The 14,715-nt window shown below is 37.2% G+C and overlaps 3 protein-coding genes and 1 pseudogene across 5 annotated transcripts; 2 read left to right on the top strand and 2 right to left on the bottom strand.

Moving 5' to 3' along the window:
- Positions 1-431: 431 nt before the first annotated feature.
- On the bottom strand, positions 432-606 carry LOC139193916 (U2 spliceosomal RNA; annotated as a pseudogene).
- A 1,270-nt stretch (positions 607-1,876) lies between these two features.
- Positions 1,877-3,876, top strand: LOC103417313 (uncharacterized). The gene is made up of 2 exons (XM_029097069.2): positions 1,877-2,056; positions 3,352-3,876. The coding sequence occupies exon 2, from the start codon at positions 3,384-3,386 to the stop codon at positions 3,666-3,668; it is 285 nt and encodes a 94-aa protein (XP_028952902.1). The 5' UTR covers positions 1,877-2,056; positions 3,352-3,383; the 3' UTR covers positions 3,669-3,876.
- Positions 3,877-5,911: 2,035 nt separating this feature from the next.
- On the top strand, positions 5,912-9,305 carry LOC103426088 (uncharacterized). Of its 2 annotated transcripts, none has more exons than XM_008364173.4 (6): positions 5,912-6,138; positions 6,338-6,578; positions 7,170-7,305; positions 7,624-7,715; positions 8,698-8,821; positions 8,959-9,305. In XM_008364173.4, exons 1-6 carry the CDS (start codon positions 6,063-6,065, stop codon positions 9,037-9,039), a joined length of 750 nt encoding a protein of 249 aa, XP_008362395.3. In that variant the 5' UTR covers positions 5,912-6,062; the 3' UTR covers positions 9,040-9,305. The 2 variants fall into 2 exon arrangements, with proteins under 2 accessions (XP_008362395.3, XP_028952901.1); XM_029097068.2 differs by having other exon boundaries at positions 5,913-6,138; positions 6,343-6,578.
- Positions 9,306-9,617: 312 nt separating this feature from the next.
- On the bottom strand, positions 9,618-13,392 carry LOC103426089 (pentatricopeptide repeat-containing protein At3g04130, mitochondrial). 2 transcript variants are annotated; one of them, XM_070817173.1, is made up of 2 exons: positions 13,281-13,392; positions 9,618-11,764 (listed from the first exon to the last, which is right to left on the bottom strand). In XM_070817173.1, the coding sequence occupies exon 2, from the start codon at positions 11,720-11,722 to the stop codon at positions 10,202-10,204; it is 1,521 nt and encodes a 506-aa protein (XP_070673274.1). In that variant the 5' UTR covers positions 11,723-11,764; positions 13,281-13,392; the 3' UTR covers positions 9,618-10,201. The 2 variants fall into 2 exon arrangements, with proteins under 2 accessions (XP_070673274.1, XP_070673275.1); XM_070817174.1 differs by having other exon boundaries at positions 13,236-13,390.
- Between the last annotated feature and the right edge of the window lie 1,323 nt (positions 13,393-14,715).

Below are 14,715 nucleotides of genomic sequence, written 5' to 3'. Positions count from 1 at the left end.
TTCCAAATGAAATTAAATCATACCTTAAAAATTAGGCGCGACTTTACTTTTACCTCTTCTCCTAGCCATTGACGTGGGTTTACAGGTTTAGTTTCAGTCTTCGCATTCAAGCTTTCTTTTTTCTGTAAAATCTAATTTCAAGTTAAGCCCTAAATTATACTAGATGTCCATTGAATAAGATGTAATTTGGATTGAAATGACGAATTTGACTATTCATTTGATAGTCACGTGAGTTTATTTAACGGAAGACTAACGAAAATTTGGATTTTGACCTCAATTGCTAACAAGACCCATCACAAATATCACATATCGAAAGTGGCGTGTCACCGCATGATCACAAAAAAAAAAAATGGTCTAGTTTCTATGTGCGACGGAACTCGTGAGAATCAAAGTCTTAAATGCTGATAATATCGGCGATATTTCGCCGATATTATCGGTTTTTTGCTTTACCGATATTTTAATAGGTATCCAAGAAGTATCCGTCAAAATATCGCGATATTATCGATAATATCACGAAATACTTCAAAAATACTTAAAATACTGAAAATTTTAAACTAACAAGAACAGAAACCACATCTGATCTTAGCCAAAAGACCGAGAAAAGAATGCCTTCATCAGCTTTGGAATGTGGCTTTTATAGACCTGTTTGCTTACTCACTTCTATTGCACGGCCGATGTGGGATGCAAACTAGCTTTATAGACCTGTTTGCTTGCTCAGTTCTATTGCACGGCCGATGTGGGATAACTACTAGAAGCAACGTTCTTTTTTCCTCATCTTACTGCATGGATGTAAGAAAAGTTCCAAATCGGAGAGTTAATTAAGAAATTCCTCACAAAGTTTATTAGGAGTTGTGTCATAACTCTTATTGCCAATTAATTTTGAGGTTGAAACCTTAGTTTTCTTCATGGATCTGGAGTATATATGCTTGCATATTAAAGGAAGTTGAGTTTCCACTATAAAAAGTTATTACAAATAGTTACCACACCCAATACTACATGTATGTTTGGGTGAGAGACTCCCAAACTACAAGGCATGCATTTTAGGCAAATGAAGAAGAAATCTGTCGCACAAAGTTAAATAGGAGGAATTAGAAATGTATCACATGAACATTACAAAGATATGTAAAAGAAATTTGTTAATGACTCATTTTAAGCAGTCATTTGCAAATCCCTCACATGTTGCATTTCTAATCTCGCATATCTATCTTTTTGTGATTCATTTCTTCATGACTATGTCTAAATTCTCCTAAAATTCCTCTCTTAGATCTTAAGTGCCCCTCTTTTTTTTGTTTCTCACTCACTCATGTCTAAATCTTGTCGAGTTGCATATATTTAGTTGTACAAATGAGCATTAAATTGTTAATATCATGCAATGTGTAAAGTGTAAAATATTGTACTAATTCATTATATATAAATGATTATGGTGTGTTTAAACTTCTTTCATTAATTACTACATATTTTCTACACTCACAATGTTTGCCAGCTCGCTATGTAATCAACTTGATAATGTTAAATTCATCATGCAATGCATTTCCTTCCAATTTTTTGTGATAAACTAATAGATAATTGACTAAATAAACATCCTACAAAGTTTCAATAAAAATTTCCAAGTTTTTCTTACAATTTCCGTGGTTTCCATATTATTTTTATCGATATCGATAATATCCCGATATTTCCATCGATATTTTCGTGTTTTTGAACTACCGATATTTTCGATATCATCGATATTTAATACCTTGTGAGAATTAATAAGGTGAAGCGACGTTTAAAAAAATAAAAATAAATAAGGTAAAACGACAGCACCGATCTAGCACTGAGTAACGCCTAACGCCTATCTGGGGACATTAAAACGGCCCTTGAGCGCGTAGGCAAAAGCGCAGAAAAAGGGACCTCTCATCACATATCATATCTCCCTTCTTCTCCCTAACCTCCACCGAAATACCTTCGCACAATAAAAGGGAGGAGAAGAAGACGACGACGACGACGACGACGACGACTGAGGAGACCCAACAGACACGGCAATATAAATAAAAGAAAATTTGTGATCGAGTCATCTGTAAGTCTCCCTCGTCTTTTCCCTTTCATTTCCTTCAGATCTGAGCTCCTGCTTACCTGGGTTTTCTTTGTTTTGCTTTTTTCTATTTTCTTATTTTACTTTATATTTTAATTTATGGTTGTTTTTTTTTTTAATTAGAGTTTTTATGGATGTGGGTTTTGTGAGAATGACATGATTTTGGGGTTGTGGGTTTGATTTAGAGATTCTTGATTGTAAATGTCAAGTGGGTTTTTCATAGGCGGTGTTGTTATTGCACATATCAAGATCCAAGCTTTATGGATATGAAAGGAGAACGCACACCTTTTTATTTCTCACCTACCTCTCAATTTTCGGCCTCGGATCGAATGAATTGAAGAATATCAAATGACTGTAATTAATAAAACGGGTGTGAGAAGTAAAAACGGATGTGTGGATAACATCCCCTAGTTATTTGTATGCCCCTACATGGGTGCATTTATTTTCTTGTGAGGTCTGAATTTCTTTAATTGGTAGCCCAGTAGAAGGTTCATGACCCTTGACCGTTAGGGGTAGCTTTCGTAGTAAGAGTAATTGGGCGGGATTCTCGACTTACTAATCTTATGGAAAACGAGGACTAACTTGAGGACAAACTTTTGATATATGAAGCGCATTCTAAACTACAAGGTGGAATCATCTGTTTTCTGTTATTAAATTGAGGTCAGCTGTTGTTAATCATGATATATATCTGGTGAATCAGAGCCTCATTGTCTTTGTTTTGCAAGTCTATGCTATCAGAACTGCTTGCTTCATTACGGTTCTTCTTCTGCACCGCCTTAGGGTTGTAAAAGATGGTGTCAAGTTCTGGAATATTGGGCGGTAACACCTAGGGTAGTCTGAAATATTGTTATCATTACGTGCTCAATGAACTCTCAGTATTGTTCTGTATCATGACGTGTCAGTATATGTACAGCATAATTCTCCCACACCCTCACTTGTTTGAGGGTGTTAATTGCGTTTGTTGAAAATGGCATATTTCTCATCTGAAGAATGGCTGTAGAATTTCACTCGGAAGTTATGGTGATTATCTTCTTCATATTTTTTCACCGCATCCAGTCAGAATGCGACTGTTGTTGATTATAACTGAAGACAAATTTGTTAAGCTCAGTCATACTTTTAGCATTGTCATGTATCTATATACTCTTGATCTCTTGGTTTAACCGTACCATGTCCTTCAGTGCATTGTTTGCAGTAGCAATTTATCTTTGAAACTTTCTCCTTAGCATGGAGACTTCACTTTTTTAGCTGTCATCTTGAAAACACGTTTGTGCAAATTTCAGATTGTCTGAGGAAGGTCCGTACATACTGTACAATGGTTCTTGAGAGCATTTTGTCTTCTCCTGTTCGGAAGTCAGCATCATTTAGAAAGCAATTCTCACAAAATGAGTTGGGTAGCTGGTCGACGGTCTTTCAGAGACACCGCTTCCTCTTAACAGCCCTAGCACTCCTGTCTTTCCTCTGCGCCATTTATCTTTACTTTGCAGTCACATTAGGTGGCAGTCCATCATGTTCGGGGTTGAGTGGAACTCAAAAAGCGTTGTGTAGCTTGGAGCATGCAAAGACTTCAGTTGCCCATGGAAAATTGAAAATTCTTTAGGATGTAGATTGATATTGCTTTTACAATTTCATTAGAGTGTATTGAAAATTCAATTAACACTTAAATGATTGAAGTTCATCTTATTGCGTTCGTGAACTAATTGATTGGGTCAAATATACATAATATTTGTAGTATGGAAACACTGCTGTTTTATTGTAATAATTATTTTGATTGAAAGAAAAATTAGGCATATGGTGTTATCAGATAATGTGGTTTACTTAAATGGGTTTATGGGTCTCTTTCAATGTATTTGAAAGAGTTGTCATGATCCTCAATGTGTGCATATGTTCCTATTAGAACCTAATCGTTTAATAACCGTTTCGTTTTTTACTTTTGCTTTGAGATAAAAGGGGAAGAGGTCGCACTTGGTGCGATGACAAGTGCCTTCACCCATGAGCGGTAGGTCTCGGGTTCGAGACTTGGGAGCAGCCTCTCCATAAATGGGGGTAAGGCTAGCCGACATTCACCTCTCCCAGATCCTGTGTAAAGTGGGAGCATTGTGCACTGGGTATGACCTTTTGAGATAAAAGGGGAAAATATATGAAGTGAAGAAAGGTTGAAGAAGGATTGGGAGCATTGAAGGACAATGTTTGAAGCAAAAACACTTTTGTCTAGCGAGCAACGTTTTAAAAGACACAAGTCTAGCAACGCTCTGTCAGATTTGTGATTCTGCTGTGGAGAATGTTTCGCATGTTTTCTCAAGCTGTTATGCTGCTATATGGACTCAAAGAGAGATTCTTTTCGTCATCATCTTCATTGGAACCAATTTGATTCCTTTCTTGGTTGCGTGGAGGCAAATTTAAAATGCAAAGATTCGCGTTGTTTTGGGTTATATTGGAATCTTGTTTTTGTTGTAGCCTTATGGTTCATATGCAGGTGGAGATGTTGTGCTATATTTTGTCCTAATTTTGCTAAGCCTACTGATCCAAAGAAAAGCATTTTGGAGTATTCTAAAGAATGGCTTAAATAATGTTAGCCTTTCTAGTAAACACAATCGTGTGCAAGTTCTTCTGGCTTGGGTTCCTCCTCCGTCTGAGACCTTTTAAGTTAAATGTGGTTTCTCTCATTCATGGTTCTCTAGCTCTAATCATCCTCTCTATGGTCTTGTCTCGTAGTGCAGAAGTTTGATCATGAGAATTGGAGTTGCAATTTGCAACATGTTCATAGAGAGCGTAATTTTGTAACTGACGGGTTAGCCAAGTTGAGTTTAAATAGCGAGATGGTTTTTCAAGAGTTTGCGGAGCTTTCTCCCTGTTTAGTTCAAACCCTTTTCGATAACTGCTTTGAAGTTGCTAGAGTTAGACTAATTGTTTCTTAGTATATCTTCTCTTTCTTTCTTTCATGTTACCAAAGAAAAAACACTTTTGTCAATTTGTACTTTCATGCTTGAGAAATGCTAAGGAGACTCTCCAAAATGGAACTCTTCATGGATTATCTGCCACCTTATATTTATGGTATAATGTTTTATAATGTTTTATAATGTTGACATGTGAATTGACGTTAAACTGTGAGATGAAAAAGTCCATAAAGAGTCCCACATTCAGAAAGCCTCCTTAACATTTCTCTTGATGCCTTTCGTGTCTTGCCAAAACCAAATCGTTAGGCAATTAGTTCAACATAGGGGATAGGAAAGAAGATGAATTCATTGAGAAGAGTAGTAACGAAACAAACAAGATGAGCAACGCAACGCATCGAACAAGACGAGCAAATTAGAGTAAAATAAGTAGGAAGATTCAATTATTGACAAAAACCTACCAAAATATACCCCAAGAAAGAAGAAATGTTGAATTGATAGATAAGATGAAATCATGGCATCCTACAACCACTCCAGTGCGTATTACCGAAGAAACCTAGTTCTATGTTACTATCATTATCGTTTAGTTTTTTTATTTTATTTTATTTTAGTTATGTTTTTTTTTAATTGTTGTTCGACGTTGTTGCTCAAAATAAAGGCAAATTCAAATTAAATACCAATTTAATAAAATGCTTTAATAAAAAAAATGTTAATTTTAAAGAAAATTACCAACTACTTTTAATGGCGGAGCTATCATGAGATAATTAAAAAAATTCTACATTACGAAAAAACGAATAAACATAACTATACAATGAATTAGCAATAATTGTCCGAGAGAAAATCTCTCACACGGAGAGAAAAGTTTTTTAACTTTGGGCAGCAATTGTCCTTGGACTTTGGACTTGCCTATTTGTGTGTGTGTGGTTTTTATTTATTTTTATTTATTTATTGAAATTAGCTGCTTGAACAAAAAAAAAAAAAAAGTCGGAGGAGAAGTTGAATCATCAAACTCGGTGCAAGAGAGGAGGAAGGAGGAGACTACCACTGAACTGAACCAAATTCCCGCTCTCATTCAATTTCCAGCCCGCCAATATCAGAGGATGCAGAAGAAGCTTTCAAGGCGGCGAAGAGCCACTCGTCGTCCTAAGAAATACAACAAGCTCTTACACCACCCACGTAATCAGTCCTTTTTCTGTATTCTAATTCTGTTTGGTTTCCCAGAAAATGAAGGAAACATTAATTTTTCAAATCTTCTAGCTGCTGAAAACTGCAATGCTAGAGAAATTAGTTCATAAAATCCCTAAGAAAATTTAATCTGGGTTTCTTTTCTTTTGAATTTTTAATAGTCCATTTATTTGTTTGCTTGTTTTCTCAGGTCAGATTTATAGGAGAAGGAAGTTACTTGAACAAGGATTGAGTCCCCTTGTTGAGAAGTATTGGTTTCAGAGATATGATCTCTTCTCGAGATACGACGAGGGGATCAGAATGGATGAGCAGGGCTGGTACTCTGTCACGCCTGAACAGATTGCAATCGGACACGCCAAGAGGTGCCAAAGAACAACTGTTATCGATTGCTTCGCGGGCGTTGGCGGCAATGCCATTCAGTTTGCTTCACTGTAAGTTCCCAAACTTTGTTCATATGAGGTGCTGATTTTATGCAAATTATTAGTTACTTGGCAACCAGTTGTATCAAGCTCTAAGCTTTATGGCCTTGATATTTGAAGATATGTTTATCAGGAAATGTAGTGCCTACTTTCAACTTTGGTTAAATCCTGAGAAAGTATGCATTCAAGCTGGGAGCTTTTTTATGTTCGAGTACTTTATCGAAACCCGAGGGTTGAATTTTACTGCTAGACCAGAAAAATTGCAGTAAATTGTGGATATCGTTTGATTGAAAAATACAATAGAGTACTGGAGCGACGGAGGTATTAAAGGGGGCCCTAATGTCTTGTATTCTAGACAGTTTGTACTTTGTAGGCTATTTGCTTCAGTTTATATGAGATTTTATGTGATAGATCAATATTCAATTTAGGGTCTGGTTTTGGATGTTGAATTCTGTCGGGGTTTCATCTTTGATGGACAAGAGTAGGTGGACGTTTTGTATCGAACGACCATTTTCATGCATGTTGGATAAGCTTTTACATTCTCATTATGTATGTGTTTTACAAGAGCTTAATAACTTTGATCTTTGGTCTGTGGTCTCTTAGGCATTGTCACGTTGTTGCTATTGAAATTGATCCCCTAAAGGTGGATATGGCCATTAACAATGCAAAAATATATGGAGTGGAAGATTACATTGATTTCATTGTTGGAGACTTTTTTGAACTTGCACCATCGTTGAAGGTACTGCTTTCCTCTCAGTATTAGTTTCTGAGAATCTATGAAATCATTCTGTATGTAAGCAACCCCATGATGAGGAGGTATGTAACTTTTGATGACATTTGTAGATTTTTTCGTATCTTTGTATAATGATTCATAATTTTGTTGTGTACGATTTGATATTTGATTCAATATTATCTGGGGATTCAAATGAATGAATAACTAAACAGATAAAACTTTGCGTAGTTGTATCTGCTTTATTAGTATCAAACTTTAGAACTATTTTTCTGTAATAGTTTGAGCTGCGTTTACTAATGTACATTTTGTGTCTTTATTTCGTAGGGGGATGTAGTGTTCCTTTCACCACCTTGGGGAGGCCCATCGTACACAAGGGTAAAGAAATTTACACTTGACTTACTCAAGCCAAAAGATGGGTATGTAAAGATGTCTTCATTTTACATTGCATGATGGGAATTAAGGAGAATGTTGACTGTGTGGTGTAGTTTACTGAATATATGAACTACAACAACAACAACAACAACAACAAAGCCTTATCCTCTAAGTGGGGTCGGCTCTATGAACTAAAATAACGATGATGATAAATTTGTCGACGCATTAATCTAAATCACAGATGTGAGGCAAGTTATAAGAAGATTTGACCAAAAATTAATTTAAAGTATATCTAAGTTTCGCTTGGACCAGATTGAAATCCTTTGTAGTTTATATAATATAAATAGCTACTTTGATGACATATCTTGGAATTTCTGCTTTTCTGGATATGGGATGTAGTTCTGAGTTTTGACTCAGTCTCTCACCTTTAGTCCTGGGAAGTGATTCCACACATCCCTTTTCTTGTGTCCTTTGGACAGAATAAATCAAAGGAGAATCAAGGGAAAGAAATAGACCGGTGCACAGGAGCAAAGGGGTGTGTGGAAATCATTTCCCATTGATTTTTACAGACTTACTGTGTTTCATGTTTGGTCTTTTACTTCTTTCTGAGTTGAGGTCCATCTCCATGTTGATCAGGTGTGGTAGAAGCTTTTGTATCATAGTTCTTTTTATTAAATAAAAATAAGTTTGAGCGGGTACTTGCAGATGTATGCTGCTCTTTCTGATACGTCATAAATTTTTACAGATACCACGATGTGTATAAAGCCTACGATCATCCCCAACTTGTTCCTTGCCATCAATTCCTAACCTTTCACATCTTTAAGTCCCTAGAATAGTTTTTCCTAGAATATTAATGTTCTCTCTAGTTTTAACCTTGTTTGGTAAATTTTGTCCTCGAGAAGTTTTCGAACAAAACCAAGTGAAGTGATTATTGTTGTAGTCTTATGTAGACAGTTGTAGTTTGATGTTCTACGTTATCTATTTTATTTTCGTATGTTTATTTTACTATTAATGCATTAAGCACAGGCACGCAATATTTCAAGCTGCTCAAGCGATAACGCCCAACATCATTATGTACTTACCGCGGAATGTAGACTTACACCAAGTGGAAGAACTCTGCTGGTTGTCTTCTCCTCCTCTAGACGTTGAGGTATGGTCCGATACATACAAAGTAATGTGTTATGCACGGAAAATGTCAATCGTATCATGTTTTTTAGTTTTGTTTTGTGATATTAATCTGAATTTCGGACACTATGCGTACGCCCGTGATTGATATTGAATATGCAGATTGAAGAAAATTATGTGCAGAGCTCTCTAAAGGCTATAACAGTCTACTTCAGTGGTGCATCATCCACTCAATGTATATGAAGATGTTAATCGCTTGCTGAATTAGCCGCTTTTCCAGTTTGTCGCTTCCCGATTGTAAGTTTTCGTTGACCACGGCCTACAGGAACCAATTTGTCTACAAGTGAGATTAGGGTTGTTTTGTTAGACACAAACATACATACGGAGAAGGTTCAGTTAACTTCCTCAAAATGCTCGATCGTTGGTTTTCATGTACCAATTTCCTTGCAAGATTACATGGTCTGTTGATGTAGACCAATCCTTTTCAAGAAATGTACAGTTGCCGTAAACCGGCATCTCTTCAGAACGAAAAAACAAAAAAAAAAAAAAAAAACCCGAAGGTTTCCAATGGTGTCGATGAAGACAACCAAAATTATGGTACTCTACTCTCGTTTATCTGAAGGGAACCAAAAACTTGAAAAAAGGCCGTCTCCATTCTCCATGGAGCTCAAGTTCTCTGAGGTATCCACGTCAACCTGGAACGGCCAAATATAAGATCAAAAGAGAGAGATTTTAGGTAACGTTGCGCAGATTAATCGTCAGGTGATTTAAGTCCAATAATTTTTCTACGATGCAACGGAACACACCGGAAAATGAACCAGTTTTGGACACGGATAATAACTACTACATAAAATGATTTGTGCACACCTACACGCTTGTGTCATGTTTAATTTTGGCATTTGGATTGAATAAATAAACGGAGAATCATTTGATAAAAATGAACAAGGATATGTAATGTCCCAAAAGTAATGTGAGATAAGTCTTTCGGACCAGCGCCAGGATCGTCTCGTTAATTTCCTTCTGCTCAAGTGTGGTGGGAAGTGGAATCTTTAATCTGATTAAAACAAGTTCTGGACAACACCTTCAGAAGTATGATCTTTCCTCCCCATCCAGTTCCCTGACCTCAATCTTTTACCTTTTACGCCTCTCAGTCCCTAAAACGGTTGATGCCAGACATTCCGAACCGAACGTGAAATCTCCAGCAGCAACCGTATCCAGTCCTAATGCGCTGCAACCGTTACTGTTCTTAGTGTCCCGACTCCTACAACTGTTCATAGCCTGAAGTATTTCTCCCCCATCTCTTCATACACAAATCCATACTTGAAGCAACGACAATGAGCCAAGATGCGTTTCTTCTAGTGTCACGTCAAATGAACTCAAGTACCCTGAGATGGTTCCCATGCGACTACAGTTTCTTCATGAAATCTTCAATGGTATCAGCAGCGGCAAACATATTCTTCAGCTTCACTTCGTCCCAGAGAAAACGACATGTCTTGTACCTAGGCTTTATCTCTTGACCAATCATCTCCTTGAAGAGAAGGTAAGCCCACTCGCATCTATTTGCTCTGCATAGTCCGTGAATCAAAAGAGTATAGCTGGAGAGGTCGAGACTGAGATGATGTCTATTGACCATGTCATTCAATAATTGAGTCAAACAATCGTCTACATTTCCAGTTTTGAAGCACATTTTAAGCAATGGATAGTACGTCTGAACATCAGGTTTGCATAACCCTGCATTTTCCATCTGCAGGAGGACATTAAAGGCCTTTTGCTCTTCCCCGTGGTGGCAAAACATGGCAATCATTGTATTGTAAGTTGATGTATTAGGAGGAACCCCCTTCTCAGGCATTTCAACGTCGAAGACATGGACAGCCTCTCGGACTCGGCCAGCTCTTCCTAGTGTGTGGATCAGTGAATTGTAGAAAAGTGTATCGGGATCACATCCAGCAGATTTCATTCTCTCATATAACTGCAAAGCTTCCTCAAACTCCTCGGACTTTGCTAGAAAACACATGACAGAGGTATATGTGACGACATTTGGGGAGCACCCCTGAGCTTCCATTTCATCAAACAATTCATAAACCTTACCAAAATTGTATTGGTGGCAATAAAAGAGGACGATGGTCGAGTAACTGATGACACAAGGGCGATAGCCATGTCCCTTCATCTCTTGGATTGTCCAATGCGCCTCGTCAACCCGTTTGATCTTGCACCAACCGTGAATGAAAATGTTAAAGGTATGAGCATTGGGCGAGATATGTGATTTCAGCTCTAAGAAGATCTCACGGGCCTTCTCAACTTTGTTCTCCTTGCAAAGGGTGTCAAGCAATAAGTTCATAGATTCTGTGTTCTTCTCCAACCCAAAACTTCCTAAATCATCAAATATCCTCACAGAGTCCTCCCATTTCCCTGCACCAGCAAACCTTCTCATAACCTTACCTACGGTGTTAAGAGTCACCAGATGATCCTGGCGCATTTTTTCTAACAAACCCGTTATCTTATCCAATTGCTTCATTTTACCCAAAATGTCAACTATCAAATCATATGCATCTGGGGTGGGTTTATAGTCGGAGCGTAACTCTACCCATCTAAATACACCCAATGCAGACTTCCAATCATTCTTAAACCGATGAAACAGTTGATCAACAAGTGTATCCGTGAGCTGAATGCTATTACATGCTTGATCTTGTGCAAGAGACCGTAGAACTTCATCATCACTGCTTCCAACAGATACTTTAGATATGATGATGTCAAGGTCAGATAGTCTTGTAGAGTCTTCAAACTGTGACGATCCCAGCGGAGAAGAAAAAATTGAAGAAAGAGCAGATGAGCAATTTTCAGGAGAGGTATGGAAAAAGGAGCAACATTTTGAAGTACTGCGTCGGAAGCGAAGGCTTTTAAAGCATTTCTGAATATGGAAGACCATGAAGATGTCCACAGGAAATGAAAAGATTATGTCTTTTAGCTCCTGCAACAAGCTTACTTTAGTATATATTCCAATAGAAAATTGGGGAAGAAAATAGAAATGTGAACTAGCATTTTACATTGAAAAGATAATTGATGACCATAGAAACTAAATTAGTATATGAATGGACGTGCTTTAACATTGTTGACAAAAACATAAATTAAAATTAACGTATTTTCTTGTGAAGTATATGAAACTAAATGAACTTCCAAGAACAGGACAGAAACAAACACATGATTGTTCCATAATGCAACAAGGACTTAATTTTATCAACTTTTAGCATGTTTATAAGAGAGGCATAATTTTTTTTTTAATAAAAAACAAATATTTAAAACAGATCAAAGAAAATACAAAACAGAATGGACAAGAAGGCCATAAAGAATCAAATCACAGATATTGACTTTGCCATGGACAACCAGCCAAGCAACAGGACTTTGGTAGGCACCCCAACTTCCAAATAAACTTAAAAGAAGTGAAGTGAGGACGGTTCGGGTTATCTAATGAAGACATCAAAAAGCACTTACAGGAGAAGACTCCAGATCCCTGAAATTATAAACTCCTCCTGTCAGCACAGGAAGGAAGCAAAGTACAGTTACTAATACTCGTTCAACTTCCTAACACTAGATTTCTCCTAAAACTGTAATTCAAATAAACCACATGGGAGGAAGAAAGATAAGCCAATAACTCAATGGTGGAATCACAGTTCAAGTAGGATCTGCACAGGTTTGGAAACAGTGTCTGGAACGATGAGGCACCACAAGTTTAATAGAGAAGAAAATATAGGGTACCCTGAGAAATGTCTTCCAAGGACACCAAATTGAACCATTTTCCCCTACACGGAGTCTCCTCCATAGGACTGCTGACACACCGAGTCTTTCCCACCACAACCAGTCAACGACAGGGCAACATTTCTCTGCCTCAAATGACCATTAGCTAAACCACTTTTCTTTTGGTCTTCATACTAGGTCCCAACAAATTAAGGGGTCCTTGATAATCTTACCCTCCTACCTACCTTACCGAAAAAAATTTCTCATTAATTTCTCAATCATCCTAGAGACTTTGAGCTGGTAATCCAAAAACCGGGACAAGCAGGGAGTCTGCTCAAGACTGACTGGATCAAAGGGAGTCTCTGCTCACCGGCTCTGAAGCCGGTTCCCAGAAGCTGAGGGCATATGGATTTCCACCAAATAGTTCAATTACCCAATTCACACAAAAGGCAACGGACTGCAACAGCCCATCATCAAATATCATATTTCAGCATCGACAGTAGTTACAACACCAGCTAAAGCTAAAACATGAACCTCCAGAAATTAAAAACGAAAATAAAAAGGCATTCCTCAATTATATTCCAGTTTTATATTAAATTCGGCTAAAAAGTAGAGTTTAACGCGTTGCTAAATTCATCCCTAATGAAAATTTACAGGCAGAGAGGATGAAAGGAAAAATATTGAGCAAAAGGGGAGAGAGCGCTGACCTCGATGGAGGTGAGCGCAGATATCAGAGAGGCGCACTGCAATACCTGCTGCAAGTGAAGTGGATGAGGCCGACACAAATGGATGGTTTTCAAGCTAAAACCCTGTTCTTCTGGCTTCTGCTTCTGGAGAGAGTGAGATAGCAAATTAGAAAAACAGACGGGGGTGAAACGGTTCTTTTCATTTTTATTTTATTTCGCATTTATTTATATATTTATTCATTTATACATTTTTAAGGAAAATGCTTGCCTCCTATTATGGGACTGTGCACTATTATTCGCAAATAACGAATTTTATCGTATAAATTTTATAATTAAATGGTTTAATTTCTTAATAATTTTCAATTTGAATAATTTTTTTATATAAATTACTCTTATTTAAATGAGGATTGAGAAAATAATCTATTCTAATTATGAAATTTACACGATAAAATATACTTTTTTTTTTTTTTGCAAGTGGTAGGATGTTTGCATTTCTTACATAGAGAAAAGCAAGGATTAGCCTTATTATAATTGCACCAATTGGCATTACGAGCATCTACAACAATACTAACTAAATTTTTGTTATTGTAGCTTGACAAATGTCTCAAATGTTAATTTGGCTAGCCACTACGTGGTATCCCAATTCAATAATCCATTGGCATATATATAAAAAAAATGCATATAACAATGTATTGTTAGACAATGAACGTCACATGGAAGAAGCAAGCATCAAGACATTAAAATGAATGCCCAAACGGTAGGATCTGTTGGAGTATACAATCCAACATGACCATGGTGAAATAGTTCGCCAGCTGCTGCTGCTAGAGTGCGGCACCATTCGAACATTACATCCCAGGATTCAAAGATTGAGATCGCGTATCACATTAGTAGACTCGACCACCTGACATCCGTTACAGAGTAAACTACCGTTCGACACCCTTGGATGCCGAACGAACTTAGAAAGGATACCCTTGGATGCGAACGAACTTAGAAGGGATATAATGAAATTATTTGCTTGGTTCTTCCCGTTCCTATAAGTACTTCTCCTATAATGCACCATTATTGCCATGCGATCCTACTTCATGATAATCTATTGCCCCTTGTTCACTTGCAGTGAGTGACATGACTATGCATTCAGGAGCGGATCACTGTTAAGGCCTGCAGTGGGCATGGCCCCCCGTGATTCATGAAAACTCAAATATTTGATCATGTTTGTAGATGTTAGAAAATGATCAACAATATAGAAATAAATTCGAGCATGCTAATAAATAATAAATACAACTCAATACATTGACATATTATTAATAAATGAAATTAATATCAAACAAGTAAAAACAGTAATTGAGGCTTGTATACCGCAATGTCCTTGAAACAAAGTTTCGTCCCTACTTAGTGATTGTAGTTTGATTGACGTCTGCTTCACCAGGATTCAACAATCAAACCAAGAATCCAGCATATAAGAAAACTTGGTTTTTAGCGAATATCTTTGTGGTTCTCTCAT

Source organism: Malus domestica, chromosome 17 (assembly GCF_042453785.1).
Source record: "Malus domestica chromosome 17, GDT2T_hap1".
In the NCBI taxonomy this organism is placed as follows: Eukaryota; Viridiplantae; Streptophyta; class Magnoliopsida; order Rosales; family Rosaceae; genus Malus; species Malus domestica.
This window is presented reverse-complemented; position numbering and strand designations above follow the sequence as displayed.